We start from the raw sequence: 26,890 nt of genomic DNA, 5'->3' as shown, positions 1-26,890 counted from the left end.
CAAAGTCTGCAACAGTCAAACAAGATGAAATAGAAAAAGATCTTGACACATTGTTTGACATTTGTTCGTGTAAATGCAAAGAACTTTCGTCTTGTTGCTGTCCAATGGTTCTGAAGGTGCCAGCAATTGAGCATGACTTCCTAACTGATCAACGCACTATACGTGTTGGCAGAATAGCTGGAATCGACAAGAAGGAATCCGCACGTGCTGAGAGGCGTTTAAAACGAAAATCTGTTTTATTATCATAGGAAGAGACTGCAGTTAAGTGTGCCAGAGTCGTTGAAGCATCTGATAATGAATCAGATAATGAAACAGACAACAACTCTGACACCGAAACTTATTCCCCTTCCGTATCAGATGTCGATACCGAAGTCACATCTACTCGTCTGAAAAACCGTTGTTTAAAAAATATTGCTCTACAAGCAAATGGTTTTGGCATATCAGATAGAGCAGTTGCCGCGATTGTATCAGCAACTCTGGTTGATTTTGGTATAGAACATATGGGGCCAGTGGATCGGAATAAAATTCGCAGAGAACGAAAACTACTGAGAACATCCTGTAAAAATGCTGATTGTAGAATTACTGGATTGTATTTTGATGGAAGGAAAGATCATACTTTAAAACTTGAGGGGGATAGGCAGACTGTGATTTCTGAGGAACATATTTCCATTTTATCAGAGCCAAATTCAAAATATGTTGATCATTGTACGCCAACAAGTGGATCAGCCAAATCCATTGCAGATTCAATAATTGGTACTGTTGACTGCACGAACCTTGTTTGTATTGGTTTTGATTCAACTAACGTTAATACTGGTTTAAACAATGGAGTTATACGCAGAATGGAAGTTGAACTTGGTCGACCACTGCACTGGTCCATTTGTCTTTTACATCTGAACGAGCTTCCTTTGCGACATCTTTTTCACTCCTTAGATGGTGCAACAACTGGACCCCATTCATTTAATGGACCAATTGGCAGGTCTACTTCAATGTCTGTTCAGAAACCCATAGTCAGCTTTGCCATATTTGTTGGTGAACCTATTATATGCAATAAGCAGTTGTTAAGCAGTGATCAACTGTACTTTTTCGAAATTGTTAATGCGGTGAAGACAGGTGTTGTACCAGATAGATTTAATTCTAGAACACCTGGGCGACTAAACCATGCAAGGTGGTTGACACTAGCAAACCGTGTTCTACGCCTCTATATATCTACTGAAGATCCATCAAATGAACTAATACTTTTGGCTAAATTTATTGTGAATTCATATACGGTTGTTTGGTTTGACATTAAGAAACATTCAAACTGCTGGAATGCTGCTCCACACTACTATAAAATAATAGAAACATCACGATTTCTTCCTGTGCGTTATCGAATAATTGTTCAGCAAGTTTTGAAGCGCAATAGCTACCCGGCTCATATCGAGAGCATTATTCTGGCTATGCTCAAAGACAACCGTCAAGTGATCCGTAAGCTTGCGTTGAAGAGAATTCTTCGTGCTCATGAAGATGACATACCAAATCGAAAATTTCAACTCCCTGAGATACAATTTCAAGCGACTAGTTATGAAGAACTGATTGACTGGCAAACACAGCCCCGCTTGGAACCTGTTCTGACAAAACATATTCCAACTGTACAAATATTGGCATGGCTTTCGTCAGTTGAAGACATAGTTATTAACATTGAGCCATTTCCATGTCACAATCAAAGTGTTGAACGTGTGATTAAAATTGTGACTGAATCAGCATCCAAAGTTTATGGTCATGAAAATCGTGATGGCTATATTCGCGTTCAACTGGAGCGCCGCAAGTTGATGCCTCACTTTGACACAAAATCTGAATTTAAGAACATTTAAGTATAGTTTCTAATCAACGTTTGCTAATGATATATTGTTTTGACTGTTCAAATAATTTGAATTTTATTATAAATTCAATCAATAAATTATGTAACAAATGAGCGTTTTTAAGTTAATTTATTTGTAAACTTCAAAGGTAAAAATACAAAGTATAGCAAAGTAGTAGCGAAAAACGGTTTGCAGCATTGCATTCAGCGTATTTGAGAGCCAATTACTGGAAATTCCCGAAGAAATTTTCCAAATTTTTTTAAGTTATGATCCGGCCTAATATATATATATATATACATATATATATATATATATATATATATATATATATATATATATATATATATATATATATATATATATACATATATATATATATATATATATATATATATATATATATATATATATATATATATATATATATATATACATATATATATATATATATATATATATATATACATATATATATATATATATATATATATATATATAGAGAGAGAGAGAGAGAGAGAGAGAGAGAGAGTTTTGAGAAAAATAATAAACTCGATAAGCTTGCGGTGGGATGGAAAAACTTCCAAAAAATAAAAAACGTCCTCTCTCATGTATTAAACACCTAAAAGGAATGAAAACGAGCTTCAAACAAAAAAAGTTTGATTTTTAAATTTTTTGAGATTTTACGAGACGGTTTTGACTTTGTATGTACATACACAGGTCTTAAAAAAAACTACTTTGTACAAAAAGGAGGATGGGGAGGGATGGCAAAAATAGTGGTTTAGTGCATACTCACTTTATGAAAGTCCTGTACTATAATATGGTATACTTATAGCATATATTATAATTGTATATTATAATTTTTTGTAGGGTGGAGCTTTTTAAATTGGATATCCACTATGCAAAAAACTTTTAAAACCTCCCAAATTTAATTTTTTCTTCCATTATAGTATTTGTGTACTACAATGGAGAAAATAGAATTAGCCTCACCATGTTCTAATCCAATATTTTGTAAATTTGTTAGCAAATTTGTGTGGTTTTTTTTTTGTGTTGGTGATGTTTGCGGTAACAAATCAATCTCATCAATAGTTATTTTTAGTTTACTTGCATATTTTGATCTGATAATACGCATTTGTGACTTAATTTTATATAACAAAGGCTTTGACATTTTTTTAGAAAGATTTTTGATAACTGAATTTGAAATGGGAGGTGGCAAGCGTTTAAAAAATGAAAAATAGCTTTAATCAAGGGATACAAAGATACAGGCTTATCTAATCGGGAAATCGCAAACAAAAAAACAAAAAAATTAAAAGGTCTCCAAAAGTGGGTAATAATTACCTCAAGATGGGCGTTAATTATGGAACTTATAAGGGAAGTGGTGGCAAATGTAAAATTAATAGCTGTACTAAAGAGCTATCGTACGTCGTTCTGCTGCTCAGCACATGACTGCACCTACAATTTGTACTTATTTACAATTACCTGTAACTGTTCAACGTATGAGACAAATCTTACATGAAGATCCAAACACAGTTTGGAAAAAGCGTAAACCAAAACCAAAACTTACTGTTCGTCATGAAGGAGCTAGATTACAATTTGCAAAAAAAAATCTGTTTTGGCAGGAAGAGTGGCATCAAGTTCTCTTTAGTGATGAAAACAAGTTCAATGTAGATGGTCCTGATGGCTATCAATATTACTGGCAAGAACTTCGAAAAGAGGCAGAAACTTAGCTGAGTCGTAACTTTGATGGTAAACCGTAATGGTTTGGGGGGCTTTTTCCTTTGCTGGAAAAATATTTCATTCCAAGCTTCTTTTATCAGAGAAGTTTGGAATGAAATATATATAGAAACTATCCAAAATCTTGTGACATTGAAACATGGAAACATGTCAAGTCGCATATTTGAAGTCACTAATATTCAGGAAGCAATACTAAAATTAAATGAGCGTAAAAACAAAATACTTTCTGTTTTTTCTTGTATATAACGTAAATGAGGCTAATTCTGTTTTCTCCACAAATTGAAGACTTTTAATTTTTTTTCCATTTGTAATTAATTAAACATACCAATTTATAAATTTTTTAGTTGTAGTAGAAGATAATAAGAAATAAAGCAGGTTTAAATATTGTTTTACTGCCATTTTTGTTAAATTAGAACAAAAAGTTAAAGTGATGCTAAATCTATTTTCTCCGCTGTATGTAAAAAAATATTGTTACACATTTTAATAATTATTTTAGAGGCACTTCAAAGCCCTAAAACATTTAACAGGTCCCTAATAATATTTAAAAATTTTTTAAAAAGTATATCTTGTTGGATCTCAAATAATCAAAAATATTAATTTTATAAAATAAAAAAACTTGAAAGATAATAAAAACAACCTTGTGGAACTTTATTTTTTTCCTTTTTTAGTTAAAAAATGTCATTTTCTTAGCAGTAAAAACTGTTTTTTTAATACTAGGGACCTGTTAAATATTTAAGGGCTTTCAGGGGGCTCTAAAATAGTTACTTAAATATTTTGAAAAATTTTTATTTCAAAATATTTAAGTAACTATTTCAAAAAAAACTCAATTTGGGTGGATTTAAAAAGTATTTGCATAGTGGATACCCCTTATACTATTTATAGAGTGCTGCTTTTTTTATCAAAAGACTAAAACATATAAGCTTTTTTAATCTTTTAATGTTGCACTAAAATTTATTATAGGAATTTTACGTATCAATTTGTTAACATGGATGCGTTGAGGTTTAATACTTTTAAAGTTATGAATTCAACGAAGGTTTTCCTTTTCTAATGTTGCAAATATTTTGTACTCTTTGTGTGGCCAGTTTGATATCGCTGTATTTAAAAGGATACTGATTAGTGACGGATCCAGGAGTTTTTATTAGAGGCGAGGGGGGGGGGGGGAAGATGTTGAAATATTTTTGTATTTTGTACCATATTTTCGTCTCCTAAAAAAAAGTTCCTCAATATAATTGATATTTTTAGGACTTTCAGGTTTTGGTAGGCGGGGTTTGCATGCCCAATTTCCGCTCTCTCCCCCTTCCCCTGGATTAGTTACTAATACTGTCTATTAAACATTTTACTACATCCCACAAAATGTTATTTTTCTGAATACTAAGTACTTTGCAGATTTTGATTCAGGATGATAGGACATGAGAAAACAGTAGTTTGATTGTGTACATACCATTTGAAGTTGTGTTTAAATAAAGGCAGGTGATTTAAATAAGTATGACAATAGTTTCTTTGAATTCTCTTAGACCTTCATTTCAAATAACAAGTTTCGAGCTACCAAGACATCAGGACTTAAACCAAATTAGTCATCTTTTATAAAAGAAAAGAAATCACATAGCATAGCATATGATATTAAGACTAGTTTTGAAAAAATATCAGTGCTTTTTTTCAAAGCGGTGACTACAACGGAAATTTTTAAAACTTTCAAATTGCTTTTTACCATACCTGAACGTTAATGTTTATATGTGTAATTTTTTCTCTAAATGTTGTTGAATACTATTGTTTTTATCGTTTGCAGATATATTGTTACTATTTATATTTGAGGCAATTACTTGGGCTATTAAACAGTGAACTGAGTACTGTCTATGCTTTAAGTCAAGTTCTTTAACAAAGTTAAAAATGACTAAAGTACCAAAAACTATAAAACACAAATAACCATTGTCATTACCAAGTTCTCTAAACCTATCATTCACTAATATTCTTGGTAGTTGAAGTAACTTTTCTTCTGCTGAGTCGTATCTCTTTCAAAGTTCACCAGACCTACTTGCTCTTTGTGAGACTAATTTGAGTTCAGCTGTCTCATCTTGTGATCTTAGTGTTGATGGTTATCTTCCTTTAATTCGTAAAGACTCCAATAGTCACATGCTTAGCATGGGCATTTACATTCGTAAGAATTCACCTATTTGTCGTGAAACTTGGTTTGAATCATCAGACTATTCTTTTATGTGCCTTGTTTAGCACCACTTCACTATATTGCCTTTCTCTTTTTGTTCCATATCGCTCTCCTTTATCTCAAGACTGCACTCTTTTTGATGTTATTTCTGATAATATTGACCAAGCCCTCTCTCTTTTTCCATCAACCAATATTGTTGTTGCCGGTGACTTTAATGCTTATCACACTGAATGGCTTCGCTCTAGTGTCAGTGACTCTGCAGGCATTAAAGCCCACAACTTTTGTCTCTCTTAATCCCTAACTCAAATAGTCAACTTTCCAACTCGCTTTCCAGACAATTCGAATCATTTTCCTTCTCTATTCGACTTATGTTTCTGATCCTAGTCAGTGCTCAGTTTCTCTACATTCACAATTAGGTGCTTTTGATCACAGTTTGATCTCTCTAAAACTAATATCTCATTCTTCTTCATTTTCTGAATCCCCCTATCATCGTACCTCTTACAACTACAGTAAAGCTGACTGGAATTCTTTCCGTGATTTTCTTCGTGATGGTGCTTGAGTAGAAATCTTTTGTCTTCCTATCGACAAATGGGCTTCTTACAAAACTTCGTGGATTCAGGCTGGCATGTAATCTTTTATTTCCTCTCGACGATTCCAGGTCAAGCCTCACTCTCCTCCATGGTTTTCCTCACATTGTGCTGCTGCAATTGTCAATCGAAAACGTTACTTCCATATCTATCAGCAAAACAGTTCTCCAAAAAACAGACGTCTGTTTATTACTGCTAGAAACTATTGTAAAAAGTTTTTGTCTAATGCCAAAGCCTGGTATTCTCAAGTCATAAAATCTCATACTTTATCACAAAAATTAGGCTCTCGTGACTTCTGGAGAATCTGTAACAGTATCAATAATAAGAGCAAATCTGTAATTCCACCTCTCTTGTTTGGTTCAGACTTTGTCACCTCACAAAGCTGAATTATTTGCTAAGAACTTTTCATCAATATCATCTCTTGATTCCACTAGTTGCGTTCTACCTGATATAGCTGTCAAACAGGTTGATCCATTGCTTGACGTTTGTATCACTCCAGCTTCTGTATCTAAAGTGATTTCCTACTTCAAATCTTCTATAGCTTGTGGCCCGGACAACATACCTGTTAAAGTCTTGCAGAAGTGTTCTCCGGAGCTGTCGTCTATACTTTTAAAACTATTCAATAAGTGTTTATTAGAGTCTTGTTTTCCAGCCGTTGTCATACTCTACAATCTTCACTTTTTCTCTTCCAGTAACTTCCAACTCTAATAGTGGTTCCTTGCAGACTTGTTGGAAGCGAAGATGTTTTAAAAAAAAATAGTTGTGGGAACAGTATTTTTTTTTTAGTAGATTTTGTAGAGATGATTTTTTTTTATTTTTTGAAGGACTTGTTGAGTAATTATCCAAACTTTTTTAAAGAATACCATAAATTTTTTATTACACAGGGCCATCTTACCCATAATCTACAGGGGCCTACAAAAGAAATAAAAAAAAGAAATTTTAAAGTGTTTTTCATTTCATTAATAAAACAATTATACAGATGCAGCATAATATTCATAATTGATAAAAATGTTTATAATCAAACAGTATAATTAGATGACATTAACTTTTCGACCTTTGGTATTTGCAAAATCAACTATAACATCTTTAAATGTCATCTCCTGCATTACTTCATTTTCAATTGATAGCAGTGCAATGAGGATAGTCGGGCTTGTCCCATAGTTGAACGCAGTTTTTTATTAGTTTTAATTTTGAAAAAGAACGTTCACCTTCTGAATTCGTGCCTAATATAGATAAATCCTGAAAGCGATATTAACATTTGGAAAACTTGCTACTAGTTTATTATCTATTTGCAGCTTAATCTTATCAGACACCGATTTACCATCACTAAACATTTGAGAAAACAGCAAAAACTTATCGTTAAATTCGTCTTCGAGGTCTGATGGATACAACTGAATTAGTGCCTTGGTTTTAGCCACTACTTCCTCACTCGACAAAGATCTGTTGTCAAGAAGAAAGTTAAAACTTTTGTACAATACTTTATAAGCTGCTCGGCGTTTTTCCATCTCATTATAAATCTGTCTATGATAACGTAATACTGTTGAATACGGAAATTATCACTGGCACTAACATTTAAACTGGGATTACTTGTATCCATAACTTCGTCATCAAACCGCTTCCGTATTCGCTTGCGTTATGTAGCTTCTTTGTAATCAAATTCTGTGAAATCTTTTGCCTGGCCTTCGAATGATTCAAACTTACTGCGTGTATCATGAAAATACTGTATGAGACCATCGTACAGTTTAATGATGGTGCACAGCTCAATACCCGGCTCCTGTAAGGCTTTATTGACAATATTCATCTTTTGAAGTAAATCTTTCCAAATCACACACATTAACGCAGTTTCAAAGTAGTCTAAATGTTTAACCAGTGATTTCGCTTCATGAGCAGCTGCTGGTGGTTGATGTTTGTGTTAGTGCCTTCACATAATGCTTGACGAATTTGTAAGTAATTTGCATAGAAAGCTCTTGTGACATCACTTCTAGAGAACCACCTAGTTTCTGATAAGCTATGTAAAACAAATACGTTTTCTTTAAGAAGTTCTTTAAGAGTTGACCATCTCTTAGTTGAAGCTGAGAAAAAATTATAAACTGACTGTATGACACCAAAATAATTTACAGCTGCTGAACAACACTCCACGGCAGCTGAATCAACTAAGTTTAGGCTGTGGGCAGCACATGGAGCCCATTCTGCTAAATGATTAATCTCTCTGAATCTAGCTTGCACACCAGAATATATTCCACTCATATTGCTGGCATTATCATAAGATTGTGATCGGCAATTTTTGATGTCTATTCCATGAAACTGAAGAATACCAACCACAAGATTAAATACGTATTCTCCATCATTGTGTTCAATTGGAATAAATTGAAGAAATCGCTCTACTACATTTCTGTTTTTGAGTACATAGCGAATAACAAGTGTGAGCTGGTCTACATGACTAATATCAGGGGTTGAATCGATGCTAATTCCATAATATTTAGAATCCTTGATTTTAGAAATTATTTGCTTCAAAACTTTGTCTCCTAATATATTAATGAATTCATCGCATATGTTTGCTGAAAGATATGATACATTTCCCTTTCCTGGATTTCCATACTTTTGAATGTGTTCTCTTAGAAATGGATCAAATTCAGCTAACAGATCAATACAACCAAGATAATTGTTAGGAGAGTTATGCAATTGATTGTCACCACGAAAAGCTAATCCCCTTTCAGCAAGAAACTTTATCACTACAACAACCCTTTTCAAGACTTCAGTCCAGTATTTGCAAGACTTCTCATTTTCCTTCTGAAGTTCAACATCAATTCGAGTAGACTTTTTGTATTGCATTATCATCGACACAGCAGCAAAATGATCTTTTGATTTTTCATGTGAGGTTATCCTAACAATAACATTTTTTCAATCAACGAAACCAGTTATAAATTGATTCCTTGGTGCATTATTAGTACCAGCACTGCCGGTTTTGCAACCAAATATCTTGCAAATATAACAAAACACTTTACCAGTTGAGGGCGAATATATGAGCCAATCCCTGCTGATATTTTCTCCATTTACCAGTTTTCTTATAAAATATTCCTTGCGTACCTATCTTTTCACCAAATTGTCTACCTTTTAAGCTTAAATCAGATTTCAAATTCTGTGATGGGATATTCTCTGCATAATAAGCTATGAGATCAGCATTTATTTCCCATTCAGCAGGACCATTTGAAATAGATTCCTTACTATTCCTTATTCCCAATCCTAAATCTGCTACTGTTGATTTCGCATCTGCTTGAATAACTGGTTCACTTGTAAAACTCATTGCACAACCGCCTTGTTCCACAGTGTCAGTCAGCATTGGTTCTGGCTCTGGTATTACTATTTCTGGACTTGTTGAAGAAACGAAAGAGTTTATTGAAGTTTCATTGCCAGAAGTAGCATCTACTTTATTAACATATTTTAGCAAAGAACCTTTCATTTGTTTTAATGCATCCTCTTTCCTTTGCTTTTCTGCCGTTTAATATAGCCAGACTCGTGCTTTCTTTTGTACCCATCGCCATCGGACATGACTTAAATTTCTGAAAATCATAATAAATATTCAGTATAGAATAGACATGAAACATAAAACTAAAATAAAATATGTTAACCCATTTAAAGAGGGGAAAAACATTTAATTATATTCCATAAAACATTTCATTTAACAAAACTTCTAAATAATTTACAAAAACGTAATCATAACAAATAAAATACCTACCAAATAAAATCGTACTTTTTAAAATTATACGTGGAATTCTGAGAATTTCATTTTTAAATAAATGTAAACTATTGATAAATTTAAACAAACATTTAAAACAAATAACAAACCATAGATTGAACCATAAAACATTACATTTAACAAAACTTATTAATAATTTACAAAAACGTAATCATAACAAATAAAATACCTACCAAATAAAATCGTACTTTTTAAAATTATACGTGGAATTCTGAGAATTTCATTTTTAAATAAATGTAAACTATTGATAAATTTAAACAAATATTTAAAACAAATAACAAACCATAGTTTGCTGAATTTTTAATGGCTTTTCATGATCATAACTAAAGTAATGATAGTGAGAGAAATACAATTAATGAAATGGTTACAATTTAATTTTTTTAAGGCATAAGATGTGTACAGATACAGAATAATCAAACAAACAGCGACTGTAGGCCCATTAACGTACAAAAATTAAAAAATAATGTAAATTGAATAACGTGTACATGACATTTAAATTGAAAGAAAGGCCTACAGTTACATTTTTATGCAAAGTGCCTAGAGCCTGCGACGCTCCAAAAACGGCCCTGCCATTACACAATTAATGTTATACTTTATTGTGGTTAACTTTATAAGATCAAGAGAAACAAGTTCAGTATTGTAAGTTTGGTTTTCTTTGACATAATCATTATCTACCAAGCAGCAAGCAGTCATTTTTGTAAAGCAATAGCTAAAGCAATAGGTCAAAATAATGATCAAGATTATACACTTGACTTTGATAAAATTTTGTAGCAATGTGACTTTATAGTAATTTTTATTTTATTTTAGACTTTTTATTATTGCTTTTTATTTTTAGAATATCTCTTGATGTTTGAATTTTCTGGGTCTGCTACAACAAATGTTTCTTTGTGCAAATCTTTATTTATTTACAAGCAAGACGTGCTGAAGTAAGATTAATTTGAAATTCACAATAGGATTTATGTGGAATGTTATTTTTAAATAACATTACAGTAAGACAAATTTTTTCTCCATGAGATTTTCAGGGAGAACAAATTCGTCCAGGAATTTCAAACAATGTATTAGGTGAGCTAATACATTGTTTGAAAGTCCTCTTTTAAACAATATATTAGGTGATCTAAAATCCGTTAAAGCTTTAACACTCATAATTTTTCTGCTCGTTAAAATAGAATATTTTTGTTGTTGTTGTCCTAAACCGCCTTCTCTTTTATTTAAAGCATACTTTTTAAATATAAATGGAGTTATAGAAGGGTACAACGAATCGTCACTATTCGTCTAAGGAGCAACTAAAGGTGGGATGCTTGTAGGATTCAAGAAAGTTACGAATACAAAACGCTTTTCTGCTTTTCTTTTTAGTTTTTGAGTTATGGAAGAATACAGTTTAAATTTATTTATTCTGATACGTAACTCATGTAAAGTGACACTTTGTAGCGTTGATTTGACAAGGTTCTAACTGACGTTTTTTCCACAATTGAAATTATGACTTTATTGTACTAATTGTATCATGATAAACAAAATAAACTAAATTTACAGCAATCTGGCGTAAAAAAAGCAAATTACCAATCTGCCAAATTTCTATCTGCAGGTTTAGTTAACTAATATTTAGTTTGACAAGGTTCCAACTAACAGGTTTGGGTAAAACCTTACTGCAGACTATTCCAAATTTTTGTTAGTTAAACATATTATGATAGATAATTTCATGCTCATCAAAAATAATATAAAAACATTGGTTTCAATTTTAACGTATAGTGTTTGATGTTGATGTAAAAAAAAGTTTGTAATTTGATGTTGATGTAAAAAAAAAAATTGATCACAAAAGCGCTAATATTCGCTATTTTTTATAAATCTTTTTTATAACAATAAATTGCACACAAAAAAGTGCTGAAAAAAATCAGTGTTAGAACAACTATTAAAAACAAAAATAAATGGCTTTTGTAAGATAAAACTCTTTTTCAAAAATTTAATAATGACCATTTAGTCTTCTCATAAACTTACCGTTAGTCGATGTAAGATCATTTTGCCGCCCATATCCTTAACTGTCAGTCAGTATAAAAATGTTTAGCTGTTCCTAGCCCCAACGGTCAGTCCTGCATGTTTATTACCCATCGCTTATTTTTAATAGTCAGTTAATGAATGTATAATTTTAAGTATAGTTGATAAACAAAATAGTATAACTTTAATTTACCACATCATATACATTAGTAATATTAAAAAATTGAACAACTTGTAATAAAATGTTTATTAGCAATATTTAAAACCAGGCTGTGCTAGGGAAAAAAAACATTTTTTAAATGATTTAAAAAGACTTTTAAAGGTACTGTAAATTAAGATAGTAATGTTGGAGATGAAACTATTTTTTATGAGAAAAAGCAAAATGTGATTAACTTGGTAGCATTATATAAAACAACCAAATAATAATGCTAAGCATTATGGAATAAATCAATGGCAGATAATATCGGACAGCATTTTTCTAGTGGCTTTTGCAAGATATTGCATGTTGTGGCAAAGGAAAAGCGGCATGAGCAACTTAATCATTTGGTCTGACTGCTGCTTTCCTCAAAATCGGAACAGTATTATATCAAATAGTGTGTTACATTACAAAATACTTACTTACTAGTCATTTATGTGTCCAGAAATGGATTAAGCACATATTTAAAATGAAAAGCTCGCAGCTGATTTATAGTCCACTTGGATTGATACGGCCCCTCAAACAAGTTAACGAAAAAAAATCCTTATCATTATTAATATGTTATTCAATTAAATCCACAAGACTTTAAAAATCGTTGTTTAACAGCAAAGCTATTTAACTACAAGTTAGTTTCTTTTTCCAAAATTACTGTGTTAATATTATATACATGATTGAAATGAACTTAGGACTTGTACGGTGTTAAAAATCTTTCAGCGCGAATTGTTCACGCGACTATTAAAACTAAATGTCACGTTGACTGGAATATTTTTACATTTAGTTCAATCTACACTATAAATATGCAGTTAAGTAACATCATGGCTTAATTGGTCAAAAGTTGAATGCTTTAATGTGTTAATATGTTTATTGAAATAAAAATTATATTTTTTGTTCATGGAAGAATATATGTATTTTTACACATTCTTTGTATTATTCAAGTCATAATAAAAAAATCTACCAAAAGATGCTCGATAAACCACTATATTACCTCTTTTATACACACAGTTTTACATTTGAAATTGATACTTGCATTAATATCTTTCTTTGGTAGCTAGAGATTTTGAAAGTTAATAAATATATCTTGAGATATCTTATTTTTTCTTGTAAAAATTGACATTTTTGATTTTCAAAAAGTCATAAAACCTAAATAAATGAATTAACTTTAAAATCTCTAACTAAATATGGACCTAACACACTAAGGACCATTTGTGAAATTTTTTTATAAATGAAGTAAAAGATAAGTATGAATTTATCTCTGATGTTTCAATGTAACTTTGTGACTACAGTCAACGGGGGTGACTATGAACAGCGGGGTGACTATGAACATCAGTACCATGTTAACTAAAAGATGAAACAACACCTACAATAGATTTAAATTGTGTTTTATTTTGATCCAGTTGCATTAAATATAATATCTAGAACCCAATTTTAGGCTGCCCAAAATATTTTCCTTTTTCGGCTTTTCTTTATCGCATATCAACAGCATGAGTTACATTGTTTGGGTAGTTAGTTGACTTATCAAGCTATATCTTAAGAAGCGCGTATCAAAGCACTATAAAAGTTGTTACACATCAAGTTCAGGTACATATTGTTCTAATTAATTCAAAATTGAGGGTGTAGTTTGTCTGTAAATGATTGCTCATTTAAAAATGACATTTTTTTTATTCAAGAATTCAAGTTTTTTTTTTTATTAATTTAAAGAACTATGCCTCTAAATTACAAAAGAAAAGAAAATAGCCGAGGTTACAAAACAAATTACATTCAAAAAGACTTACAAGCAGCAGTAAATAAACGGAAAAACCAAGAGTTTACTATCAGAAAAGCAGCCAAAGCTTATAACATTCCGTTAGGAACTCTCCATAAAAACGTAAAACTTGGAAATCAAGTTCCAAAAAAGCATGGTGGTCAAACCAGACTTGACAGTTCTACAGAAAATTTAATTGTTCAAACAATTACTTATATGACAGATTGGAGTGTACCTCTTAATTTTTTGGAAGTTTAACTTTTAGTTAAACGTTATTGTGATGAAAGGAAAATAACAGACTTTATATTTAAAAATAATGTGTCTGGTGTAGATTGGGTTCAGTCTTTCATGAAAAGACATAGTTTGACGAAAAGGGTTGCTAGCAATGTAAAGCATAGTAGGGCTTTAGTCAATGAAGAAACCCCTAACCATTATTTTAACAACTTATACCAAGAGTTAAAGGATGTACCTCTAGAAAACATATAAAATTATGACGAGACCAATAAAACAGGTAATCCAGGGTCCAAGGTTGTAATTGTTTGTCGTGGACATGGACACCGTGTTGAAAACAAACAGGAACATTCAAAGCAATCAACTAGTATAATGTTTGCTGGTAACGTTGTTGGAGAATTTTTGCTGCCTATGGTTGTTTATAAAGCAAAAAATTTCTACCAGGGTTAACCTCATGGTGGACCACCTAGAACCGTATACGATATCACCACTAATGAGTGGTTTGATGGTAGAACATTTACCAGATGATTCATGGAGATATTCTTGCCTATAGCTATTTTTAAAACAGGAACAACATTGCTAATTGGTGATAATCTGGGTTAACATTTTTCTCCTGAAGTTTTTGAAGCCACGATTCAACATGACATCAAGTTTGTAACAATGCCGCCTAATGCACACCATCTCTGCCAACCAGAAGCTTTAATTTCCGGATTTCGAGCAACAGGAACCTACCCTATGAACAAAATAGAGGTGATAAAACAACTTCCTGGAAAAAATAAAGACTCTGTAATAGTTCTTAACGAATCCATTTTAGAGATTCTGAAGAGCAATCTAGGCTTAGGCACAAATCCAGTTGCAATACAAAAAACACGCAGTCCAAAGGTTGAACCAGGAAAAATGTTTTTTATTTAGATGAGTCAATGCCATCAAGTTCAATAGACCAAAACAACAAAGATAGTGATTGGTACTGTGCTTTCTGTAACAAAAAATGGTTGGAGTTAAGCAACGGCGTACGTCGTCGCATAACTCCAACTATATTTCTATGAAAAAGATCAATATTATGAGCTTGGTATTGAAAAAATTGACTTTATATGCAGCATGTGTGAGCTATGTAAGAACTTTGAGAATAGTGATAGTTGATGATCTGTTTTTGTAACGCAGCTTTGTAAATGTTGTTATATATAGTAATGTGCTGAAAAAACTAGACTTTAAACTTTGCATGTAACTGTTTCACATGAATTGATTTGAAATAAAAGACTCTACAACATATTAAAATACACTTTCTGTTATTTGTTTGATCTTTAACAGTATTCCCCCCCCCCCTCCTCCTTAAAACATGTTAGTCTATTCATAATCTAAGAAATAAAAACATTATGTCGTGTTCAAAGTAACTCCAACTCGGCTGTTCATTCTCACCCGGTTTTGAAAATACGAATATGCTTGTATAAAATAAGAAAATTAAGATATTTACTTTATAATGTTTATCAGGCCTAGAACCAATTTTGGAAGCTAGATTGTATAATTTTCTGTTAAAAAAAAAAGTAGCGATTAGACTAACTGTTTTGTTATGATGCAAAAATGTTTAAAAAACGTTCATAATCACCCCCGTTGGCGGTAATTTTCAGAAAATTGGCAGCCATTTTTAAGAAACATTTTTTTATTGTTTGATTAAAAAAAAACTTTTAAGGCTTTATCTTGTATGTTAAAATATAAATATTTTTATATATTTGTCATTAAAAAATTTTTTTTTCAACTTTATAGTTAATAAAATATATTTTGTAAAAATATTTATTATTAGGTATAAATAGTATATATATATATAAAACAGTATAAGAAAATGCTTACAAATATCTTACCTTGCAACGTGTAACTGGCTAGACATCAGTGTTGTCTATGTTTAACCAAGAAATGCAATCAGATTATGAAGTTTTATGATCATTTTATGAAGTTTATGTTTATTCTACATTATTGTGCTATTAGAATAATTAGACACACTAAATATTACTTTTTATTTTACTTGGCTGAGGTAAGCAGGCTTTGCGAGAGAAAAAAATGCTTGAAAGTTTTTGAAGTTCTAAGTTTTATCTTTTTATTATTAGATTTTCATAATTGTTTATTTTAACTATCATTTTTACTTTTATATTTTTGTTTTGTGTTTTTTTCTGTTTTTTTGTATTCATAAATTTCAAAGTTATGTCCATTAAATTTTGAAATTGTCTGGATTTTTTTCTGCATTTTTTTTTCTATACTTGTATTGTAACTTCATTAAATATTTTTATGAAGGATAAACTTTTTACTTGGTTACATATTATTAAGTTAAATAGATAAATATTTTTATTATTGAGTTTTATTATTGATTACAACAGTTTTATTATTGAGAGATTTCCAGGAATGTAAAGGCTGTGAATAAAAAGTATATTCAAACGCTTGAATAAAATGTTACATTATATAAGTAATGAACTGAAGTGTTCACAAATTTTCTATTTTTACAAATTTATATGTTTCATATTAATAATTTTTCATACAAACGTTGGTATATATCTTTAAAAAACTGTGTTTCTCTCATTTATATTCATAAGTATCTATTTATATGTTGCATGTTCGAAAACAAAAACTATTTGTAGTTTGTTTTTCAAAGTTGATAAACATCTGATACAAGGTATCAGATATATTTTGTATAAGGTTATAGTAATCTGATATAAGGTATCAGATAACTGAAAACCTTGATGTTTGTGTTAAGGTTATCTTAGTAAAAACATGATCCAAGTAATTATTGTGAATTTCAAAATAGGTATCACAGATGTAATGACATGCAAAGCTGCTCAGTATTATGGGTTTTTATTAAAAAATTGGTGCTGGCAAATATCAAAAAGAATGTTTCATTTTTTTTTTGGTTTCATTTTATTTCTAAAAATCCTTTTGCATTGTGATTATATCTCAATTTCAGAAGTTATATTTATTCAAATTAATTTAAAAAAATAAAAAATATTTATTAATATATTTTTTTAGACTTATTTTATTTATATCATTTCAAGATATTTTCATTCATAAAAAAGATAACATAAACAAAATATGAAAATAATAATTTTTTCTATTAATTTTTATAAATATTACCCGTTACAAAAATATATGCAAGATGACACCTTTCTTAATGCTACGCTTTTTTTTTTTGTAAATAAATTGATGCATATAGTAGTTCTATTGGTTTCAGGTTAAGTTATTATATTGGTGTAAGATTAAATTATTCTATTGGTTTAAGATTAAGTTAGCTATTAAATCCACAACAATTCTAAAGCTAGGCTTGTTCAACAAGCTATGCAAATTACAGTGTGTGTAGATTTATGAAATAAAATTTACAAATTGAATGAAAATAGAACATGTATGATAAATTGATAGGGCAGTAGTAAATTTTTTAATTTTTGTTTTTTAGATATTGGCAGGCTGTACTTGACTACTTACCTTCCTGCAGCGAAATTAAAAGAACCTTCAACTACAAGCCAACCTAAAATAACAACTTCAACTACAAGCCAATCTAAATAATTTTCATAGCAGCATTTTCTTAGAAGAATTTTCCCTTTATTTCATTTACTAATTAGATTAATTATATTTTATAATTTCTTAAAATTATTTTTGGATATTGTTTAATTTTGGTGCTTTACAAAATTTAAGTTTAAAAAATTATTTTACGTATTGATTTTTAGTTTTTAGTAATTAATTTTTATTCAGGAGTATAATGATAATTGGAGCGTCCAAATTGTATAATGATCCATACGCTTTGTTTTCATATAAACGGGAGGTTGAATAAACGCGAATTGGCATAAGTGCAAACTGGCACAAGTGCGAAGCGTTGCAAAAACTGGCATAAGTGCGAACTGGCGTATGTGCGAATTGGTATTGGTGCGCTAAAAGATTTTGCAAACATTGGCATAAGTGCGAATTGGCATAAATGCGAAGCAGTTACAAAAACTGGCATAAGTGCGCCGAATAAAACTGCAAATAACTGGCATAAGTGCAAATTGGTATTTCGCACTTATGCCAGTTTGCACTAATGCCAATTTTTACAAATTTATTCGGCGCACTTATGCCAATTCGTACTTATACCAGTTCGCACTTATGCCAGTTTCTGTAACTGCCTTGCAATTATGCTAGTTCGCACTTATGCCAATTTTTACAAATTTATTCAGCACACTTATGCTAGTTCGAGTTTTTATAACTGCTTCGCACTTAAGCCAATTTGCCAAAGTTTGCAAATTTGTTCGGCGCACTTATACCAGTTTTTGCAACTGCTTTGCACTTATGCCAGCTCGCACTTATGACAGTTCACACTTATGCCAATGTTTGCAAATTCTTTTGACACACTTATGCCAGTTTGCACTTGTGCCAGTTTTTGTAGCTGCTTCGCACTTGTGCCAATTCCTACTTATACCAGTTCGTACCTACGCCATTCGCACTTATGCCAGTTCGGACTTATGAAATTCGCGCTTATTCAGTCGTCCCCTAAATTAATCGAATTCAAGTTTGGCGCAAAAGGTCTGTTCCGATAGAAACCAGTCGCAAAAACTTTTGACATTGATTGGTCTATTAAAATTTTATTATTATTTTTACATGGTTTTCACTTAGTATGACTATAAATGTGAAAACACGCGCTAATTGGCAATCGGGAGATTTTAGAACTTAAATTAACACCTTGTTGTGCTTATGTCAAATTTAATGAAAGACCTAACAAAAACAATGCCGGCACTAGCCCACCAATTTCTAAATTTTTGAATGTTAAACCAATTGATTTTTAAACAAAGAAAATTAACAATTTAAGGCTGTATTTTCTTTTGTGTCTCTCTAGGACCGAGGTTACTAACAAGTGGTAATTCACCTGTAAATGACAGGATGGGATGAAATGCTTTTAAACTGTAATAAAATGGTTACTAAAATTAAAATCATTTTAATTTTAATTTATTCATAGCTGTATTAGTTATTTAACATTGCATGGGCAAGAACTTATCCGTCAAGACTAACGTGTATCTTAAAAAAACAAAGCAAGTAAGCCACCTTATACTAAATGGTAAAATCTTGTTAGAAGATATGGTAGTTACGTTTATTATATTATTGTTTCAATTACAAAATTTTAAAGTACTCTCGAGTCCTTAAAAAGGGGGGGAGGGACTTTATTATTTTTAAAAAATGAATAAAGTCCCCCCCCCCCCCACTTTAACCCACCCCTAAATTCGGGGTGGGTGGAAAATTTTTCCACCCACCCCGAATTTATTAAGACCCTCCCGTTTATTAATTTTTACTAGTTGTCAGCAAAAACTTTATACCTCGAAACAAAAAAAAAAATATCAGTGAAAATCGGCCTTAAAAATTAGAAAATAGTTCTTTCAGTCACTGATAAATACAAAAACTTTTAGTGTAAGTAGACTTTAAAAATCGCTTACCTAGTAAATCTCGATTTGTCGAAAATGAGCTTTTGATTTATTTCTCACCAAAGTACTTTTATCAGCATATCCTTTTGAAATTATTCTAAAACAGCTATTCGAAAATGCGCATTTTTGTAAAATATATTAGTTCGGATTTATAAATTATAACTATATTGTAATATAAAATGTCTGATTTAATCTGGAATCCGGTTTGCACATCCAAGGTCTATTATCTAATTATGTAGATCATTAGCAGTTCCCACTGTCTTGAGCTCTGTGAAAATAAAGAGTCAACAATGAAAAGACTCGACACACCAAGAAGGAACGCAGTAAAATCGCTTTTTAATGTCTCAAAGTATAGTAAAAACTATAAACACTCTTTATTTAAAATTGATGTCAAATTATATACACCAAAACAAAATAAATCTATTTATCCGCCTTATAAACAATAAAGTTAACCTTTGAAACCATTAATTCCCAACATAACTTCTGTTCAGTTAAATCTTCTTTTTTAGATGATATAAAAGAATTGTGATGTTCGCAAACTGAATACAACATAATAATCACTGAATAACCTTAATGCTGGTTAAAAAAAGAGTATAGATTCAGAGAAATTCCTGAAGCTACTCTTCATAATTTGGTACAGGAGATTTAATTTAAAACAACAGCGAACAATATTTAAACACGCTTGAAGAAAACATTCCTAAATTATACTTTTTTTTTAAATCTCTATTTTATTCTTAACTCGTATTTTATCCTAGTAAATATACTCTTTTAACCTTGTAAATATATTTTAGAGGGTGGTTAATAAAATAATGTATACATATATTGCCCCCCCCTCCCCGTGTAATAAGGACTCGAGAGTACTTAAAAATCACAAAATTTTCAAGCCGCCACAATGTTTTTAACTACCGTCATAAGAGCATTAAGAACCTTGTCATAATGACAAGGTGAAGACTTTGACAATGTTTTAACTGCATTTCGGGGGTATTTATTTTCCAATGAAGAATGAAACAGTTTTTAGTTACAAATAGTAATATCGAAGGCAAATACTCATGTCATATGGGTAAGAAATTATAAGATGGATAAGTTTTTATTAACAACAATTTTTGACATCGTTATACTTAAAACTACTCACGAATCAGTTAGAACCTCGTTCAAACCAACGCAGATGGTTAGTTACGACAATTAATAGTTATTATATTGGTTATAGGCCAGTTTAAACAATTTTTTTTTATTCGGAGTATCATTCTGTTTTTTCTATAAAGATTACTTAAATATATTTTTTTATATTTTTATATATATTTATTTGATTCATTTACCCCCTACTAAGACGGCACCGAAATCTAATGCGCCAAACCCACCCACGTATGAAATTCCCTAATAGTAGATCATCATAATAGGATTGTGGATCGGATTGCTGCGCGAAGATACGTGAAAACCTAAACTTTTTTAAAGCTTTATTTAAAGTTGATTTTTACAAGACAGTTGTAACTAATTTAAAATTTTAACTGTTTTCAAACAGGTTTTAATGACTTATAATAGTGTACAAAAAAAACAACACATTAAGCGTTTTGGGGTATAATACCTTTTGTTGCAGTAATTTACACAGATTTAACTCGATATTACATTTAAAAAGAAAACAACAAAGGAATATATAGCATTGAAATTAAGCAGATAACAAGGGGGCAGATAATAGAGGGCGTCCATCAACATTATGGTTTTTCGCTAAATAATCTGTGTGCTCTTGATAGGGTGTCTTTCCAAAAGTGGTTTCTGTCCACATATCAGGAGTCAAATAAGAATAGGTTCGAGAAATTGCCAAATATGTAGCCATCGCTAGAGAGAAAAAGAATATTAATATTTTGATTTTAATTATCCTCGTTTATCATTTTATCTTACGTTTTATAAAGTGTATAAAAAATAGAATATATAAATTTTCAAAAGTTTAAAGACTGAAGCAAAAAATGTTTTGGTAGAAATAAATTTTTTTTAAAACCTATTTTTCAGAAATTTGCTGTGTATACAATAAATGCACCTGAATTTAGAGGGCTAAGCAAATATATGTATGCATGTGTGTCTATATACGCATGTGCGTGTATATAATATATATATATATATATATATATATAAACAACACACAACCCTCAAAAAACCAAGACAACATGCTGATGCCAAAAATAAAATTTGTTTTGCTTCACTACAGCCTGCTTAAGTGTTAGCAACAATAACAACAACAACAAAATTACATTAAATGATTTAATGTTTGCAGCTATTAGTTGATAAGTTTTTCTTAACACACAATAGCTAAATCAGCAAGGTTATTCATAACCTTGAACTTTCCCCTGTTTTTTTTTCTTTTCAAATCAACTATTGACTGCTAATACTTTAAATGGAATACTATAAATATAATTTTTTTTTGACAAACACAACATAATAAAAATATTTTAAAACAAGTATACATTTTTAATTTAAGCAAAAAAGTATTTAAAAAATATTTTAAAACAAGTATACATTTTTAATTTAAGCAAAAAAGATCTACATAGTTACTATCCTGTTATATTATTTATATATTAACTATCATGTTACACAGTCTCATCAAACAAATTTCAGATGTCTTGCTAATGTTTGGTTATCAGAACAAATCAAACTGTTACAAAGAAAAATTCTGCTTAGAGTAATGTACGAAAATTCCCAAGCCTGCCTAGAGTTATTAACTCTTGTGTTAAACTTGAGTATATTGAGGCCAACCTACTTAAGCATATATATATATATATATAGGTGTGCACTATATACATATGTACTCACTTAGAGTATTATATAAAACCATAAAATTTTTTGTGACTAATTTTGTTTTAACACACTTGTACACATATATATCTTTATATATACATACATATACATGTGCATATATGTAAAGAGAAAATGCGCAAATGTGACTTTAACAATGTTTTATGCAAGACTGCGCCAGCAATACACAAATATATACATATACATAAATGCATGTATGTATATCGCAATCAGGGCATCAGTAAATAAAGCAACAAACATCATTTATTTTTTGAAAAAAAAAAAAAAAAAAAAACCCAATTTGTCATACCCTGGGCACGCAAAATTAACATCGCCACACGCCAGAGCTTTTGCAGTATTTTGATTAATTGTATTGTCAAAAATTGTGCAGATATTATATTTTTAAAGTCATTACCAAAGCTATATTAATATATAGCTTTGGTAAGAAAAGTTTGTAAACAACTAATAAAACAGAAGAATAATAAAAAAAATAAAACTACAAAAGAAATCATTTTCACAACTAAATATATCATGTAATAAAAACCATTTTTTATTCAAGAAAATATAAGAAAATAATTGATTTAAAACACAAAACTTTAATTCAATTTTTACTGTTGCCAAAGCCAAAAAAGCTGAATTTTTAACACTGTATATATACATAATATGTATATGTAACATAACAAAATGCAATAAAACAAAGCATAAAGTAAAATAAAAAGTAATATAAAAAAATAAATTGAGCAACAGCCTTAAAAATATATGTATACCAAAGTTTCCAACAGTGGCAGTTGTTCCACAAGCTGATGTATAGCAATCTTCAACACCAGCCATCAATAGAAGTTTCTTAGAAACACCAGCTGCAACAATTCCAGTTCCACGTGGAGCTGGAATTAATCGAACAGTAACTGAACCACATTTTCCAGTAACCTAAAATGTTTTTGTCAAGTCATATTATTATAATAAATTATAAAAGTTCTAATTATCATTCTTTAAAATTTTAATGAAATATCATTAACTATACCTGATTATAAAACATGTTTATTTTAAATACTTTTAAAATAATTAAAAACCTTTTTCATTTCATTTATCCTATAGAGTCAAAAAAATTTTATAAAGATCCTGACGAGGAAACCCTTTTATTTATACTAATGCGCATTTTTATTTATACATGAGTTGTAGAATGTAAGATCTTGTGGAGCCAAATTAATAATGGATATTAACTTGGATTTGAAAGACAATTTAATTTTGGCATAGTGATAGACATTCAACAATAAATGTTGACATATTTTGCAATGTTAACTAACTTATGCCTTTTTTCCTATAGAGTAAAACATTTTAATAAAGATCCTGAGGAGGAAACCTTTTATTTATATTAATATGCATTTTTATTTAAACATTTGTGCATGGGTTGTACAATGTAAGATCTCGTGGAGCCAAATTAATCATGAATATTAATTTGGATTTGAAAGACAATTTAATTTTGGCATAGTGATAGACATTCAACAATAAATGCTGATATTTTGCAATGCAAACTAACTTATGCCTTTATAACTTAATTTTAGGAAATAACAAAATTACTGAAACTCCTAATTTCATGATTAAAAAAAATCAAGTAAAAAATAGACACAAGTTTGTTTAATATGTCAATAAACTAACCTTGCAAGGAACTGTATGGGGTTTACCTATCTTATTACCCCAATAGCCAAGTCGAACTGGTATGATAGAAAGTTTAGCTTGAATTATAGCACCTCTTATAGCTGTTGCAACCTCTTTTGAGCATTTTACTCCAAGACCAACATGACAAGTATAGTCACCAATAGCAACAAAAGCTTTGAAACGTGTTCTCTGCCCAGCACGTGTTTGCTTCTGAACTGGCATAATTTTAAGTACTTCATCTTTTAGGGAAGGTCCCAAAAAGAAATCTATTATTTCAAACTCTTTAATAGGTAAGGAGTACAAATAAATTTGCTCTAGTGTTTTAATTTTGAGATCTTTAACAAGTCGACCAAGTTTAGTAACAGGGGTCCACTCCTTGTCTTCAGATTTACCTCCACGTCCGCGACCTCCGCGCCCTCTGCCTCTTCCTCTTCCACCTCTACCTCCACGTCCAAAACCACCTCTTCCTCGTCCACCGGCTGATCCTGAGTCTGCCATTTGCTAAAGATAATATTGTATATAAAAACTTATTTGTTTTACATATATTATAATAACTTTTAATGTGCTTAGGTGTCAAACCAATTAAGTAAAACAATCTTAGCTGGATAACTACCTAAAAAATTATATCTGGTTCTCAAAAATTGAATAACAACTATTCATTAATAGTGAGAAACCACATAATACAGTTACAAAAAAATAAGCAAAAAAACTTAGCTTAATTACATTAGTTTTGTGTGTATTGTGCTACATTTTTTGTATACTTTGTTTTTACAAATGCATACCAAAGCAAATCCATTTAGAGACTGAAAAGAGTAAACTGTTGTAAAGTTTCTTTATATAAAATCCCAGTAAATTTAATAAATTGTACCCTTTTCAATCAAAATATAGGATTAACCCTTGATGCAGATGTTGGAGTGCTGGACTTAATATATTTAACAATTATGAAATAAAAAATTATTAAATTTGGCTTGCATAGAATTTAAATTTTTTTGAAAAAAATTGAAAACAAACACATTTGCACAATGAAAAACTGGAATGTACGTAATTAAAACGAGGAAAAACTTGCACAATGAAAAACTGGGATATACATTTAACTAATGGAAAATTACATAAATCTAATTTAATTATATAAAAAAATGATTAAATCTGGAATTAAATCTTTATAATTATTGAAATGTTTACAGAAATGAGAAAAGAAAATCTTAACAAAAATTACATAAATTTACTTTTATATTTGATGACTCTAAATTAGGCAAATCTTTATATAAAAATTACAGTATATCTCCGGAAAAAAAATTCAGGAAGTTTCGTTAGATTTAAACAAAAAATATCAAATAATAAAAAAGTTACAATTTTTCAAAAATTTCTAAAAGTATTTTAGTTTAGTTAACACCATATTTAGATTTAAGTTCTTCTACTACTGTAATATATTCAGCTTCGGCATCCTCCTTAGTTTTCCCCTTTAAAGAGTTCCATGCATCCCATTTAGCTTTTCCAGTAAAGTCAAGCATTCCAGGACGACTTGTATTGACATCGCCTACTGTGGCTTGTTTATAAAGGGAATAAATTTTCAACATTTCATCATCACTAGGCTTAGAAGCAAGATTTTTAACTTCAGCAGCGGCTATTTCGAATGCAGACATTTTTATGAAAGAGCTTCCAACAAAAAAAACTAAAATGAAAATTAAACTAAACTTAATGAAAACATTTTCTCATGATTTTACAAGGTTATTTTGTTATAAGTATAACAATATAAGGTTTGCTGAAAGCTCTTACCAGGAAAATGTCTACTATAAAACTTATTTGCAAATATAAATGCACTTATAAAAAGATAATGGCTTTTATTAAGGATGCAACTCATAAAAGTCTGACAATTATTATGAAACTATTTTACGAGAAATATACTCGTCTTCTTCAAAGAAAATAAACTTATTCCCTAAGAAGAACACAACTGCATTTTCCTTATAAAAGATGAATTGGATAACACATGATTACTTACGTGTGTTCGGATTTTGTGTATATGCAAAAGACTAACTGAGTTTCTAAACCTTTTAAATAAAAGATGCGGTAAATTCAGTGCCAAATAAATCTAGTGAAACAAGCAATCGTACTAACTTGATTGGTTTTTTGTATACATAATTTTTGAAACTTCGTACTCGGGTCACAAGTCAAAATTTTAGTTTGCCGGGGGTCTTAAGTTGTGACTCAAGTTTTCAAGTAGAATAAGTTTGAACAAAAGTCAACATGAAAAGTGCACCTCAAATTAACAGTTGAAAATATATTTTTAAACTTCATCAAACTAATCTTCAAACTAAGCAGGGCCGACGACACTGGTTTGAAAGTGGAGGGGCACAATCATCAATTTCTAATAAAAGTCTTCTGTATCTAAAAATTTCTAAATAAAATAAAAAAAAGATCCTTTAAAAAAAGTGAGGGGGGAGGCTGCCCCCGGTGTTGTCGACCCTGGAAATAAACAATATACAATATTATTCACAGAACGTATAAATTATCCTGGGTTTAGTTTTCTGTCTTCGTCGATTTCAAAACATCATTTTACTTAGTACCATCAGGTTTAGCACCATCAGCATTAGCAAGCAATTATGTTAAGGTACTTCTATACAATTAGACAACTTTTTTCTTAAAATACATTAACTGCAAATATAGTTAACATAAATTATAAATATAGGTCAAATGAAGACAAAACAAAATAAAATTCTTTTTTTTTTTTCGGCCAACCCTCCCTTTAATAAATCGTCGCATGAAAACTATAGGGTTTTATCTGCCTTTTTTATGTTGTAA

The 26,890-nt window shown here is 30.4% G+C and overlaps 3 protein-coding genes across 4 annotated transcripts in view; all 3 read right to left on the bottom strand.

Moving 5' to 3' along the window:
• The window catches only part of LOC100211857 (inactive rhomboid protein 1), an 87,744-nt gene extending 71,602 nt beyond the window's left edge, over nt 1-16,142 (bottom strand). Inside the window, exon 1 of the mRNA XM_065803568.1 lies at nt 16,088-16,142. The gene's annotated coding sequence lies outside the window, so the exon portion shown is untranslated. The remainder of the gene's footprint in view (nt 1-16,087) is intronic.
• Nucleotides 8,172-9,777, bottom strand: LOC136083275 (zinc finger MYM-type protein 1-like). Its single transcript, XM_065802675.1, has 2 exons — nt 9,323-9,777; nt 8,172-9,201 (listed from the first exon to the last, which is right to left on the bottom strand). Exons 1-2 carry the CDS (start codon nt 9,775-9,777, stop codon nt 8,172-8,174), a joined length of 1,485 nt encoding a protein of 494 aa, XP_065658747.1.
• A 5,068-nt stretch (nt 16,143-21,210) lies between the features above and the next one.
• LOC100211442 (small ribosomal subunit protein uS5) lies at nt 21,211-26,250 on the bottom strand. Of its 2 annotated transcripts, none has more exons than XM_065803564.1 (4): nt 26,091-26,250; nt 24,092-24,592; nt 23,203-23,362; nt 21,211-21,484 (listed from the first exon to the last, which is right to left on the bottom strand). In XM_065803564.1, the coding sequence occupies exons 2-4, from the start codon at nt 24,587-24,589 to the stop codon at nt 21,315-21,317; spliced, it is 828 nt and encodes a 275-aa protein (XP_065659636.1). In that variant the 5' UTR covers nt 24,590-24,592; nt 26,091-26,250; the 3' UTR covers nt 21,211-21,314. The 2 variants fall into 2 exon arrangements, with proteins under 2 accessions (XP_065659636.1, XP_065659637.1); XM_065803565.1 differs by having other exon boundaries at nt 24,092-25,763; nt 26,091-26,123.
• Nucleotides 26,251-26,890: the final 640 nt, after the last annotated feature.

Source organism: Hydra vulgaris, chromosome 08, assembly GCF_038396675.1.
Source record: "Hydra vulgaris chromosome 08, alternate assembly HydraT2T_AEP".
NCBI classification, from domain to species: Eukaryota; Metazoa; Cnidaria; class Hydrozoa; order Anthoathecata; family Hydridae; genus Hydra; species Hydra vulgaris.
The sequence above is the reverse complement of the archived record's forward strand: the minus strand, read 5'-3'. Positions and strand labels throughout refer to the sequence as shown.

What these genes read in the sequence shown, in the direction of transcription:
- LOC136083275 (XM_065802675.1), bottom strand. Translation starts at nt 9,777, where the DNA reads ATGAAAGGTTCTTTGCTAAAATATGTTAATAAAGTAGATGCTACTTCT. An exon ending in CATATATTCGCCCTCAACTG is followed by an intron (nt 9,202 to 9,322) that starts GTAAAGTGTTTT and finishes TGTTATTGTTAG; the next exon opens with GATAACCTCACATGAAAAAT.
- LOC100211442 (XM_065803564.1), bottom strand. Translation starts at nt 24,589, where the DNA reads ATGGCAGACTCAGGATCAGCCGGTGGACGAGGAAGAGGTGGTTTTGGA. An exon ending in CCCATACAGTTCCTTGCAAG is followed by an intron (nt 23,363 to 24,091) that starts GTTAGTTTATTG and finishes AAAACATTTTAG; the next exon opens with GTTACTGGAAAATGTGGTTC. An exon ending in TGCCACTGTTGGAAACTTTG is followed by an intron (nt 21,485 to 23,202) that starts GTATACATATAT and finishes TTTTCTCTCTAG; the next exon opens with CGATGGCTACATATTTGGCA.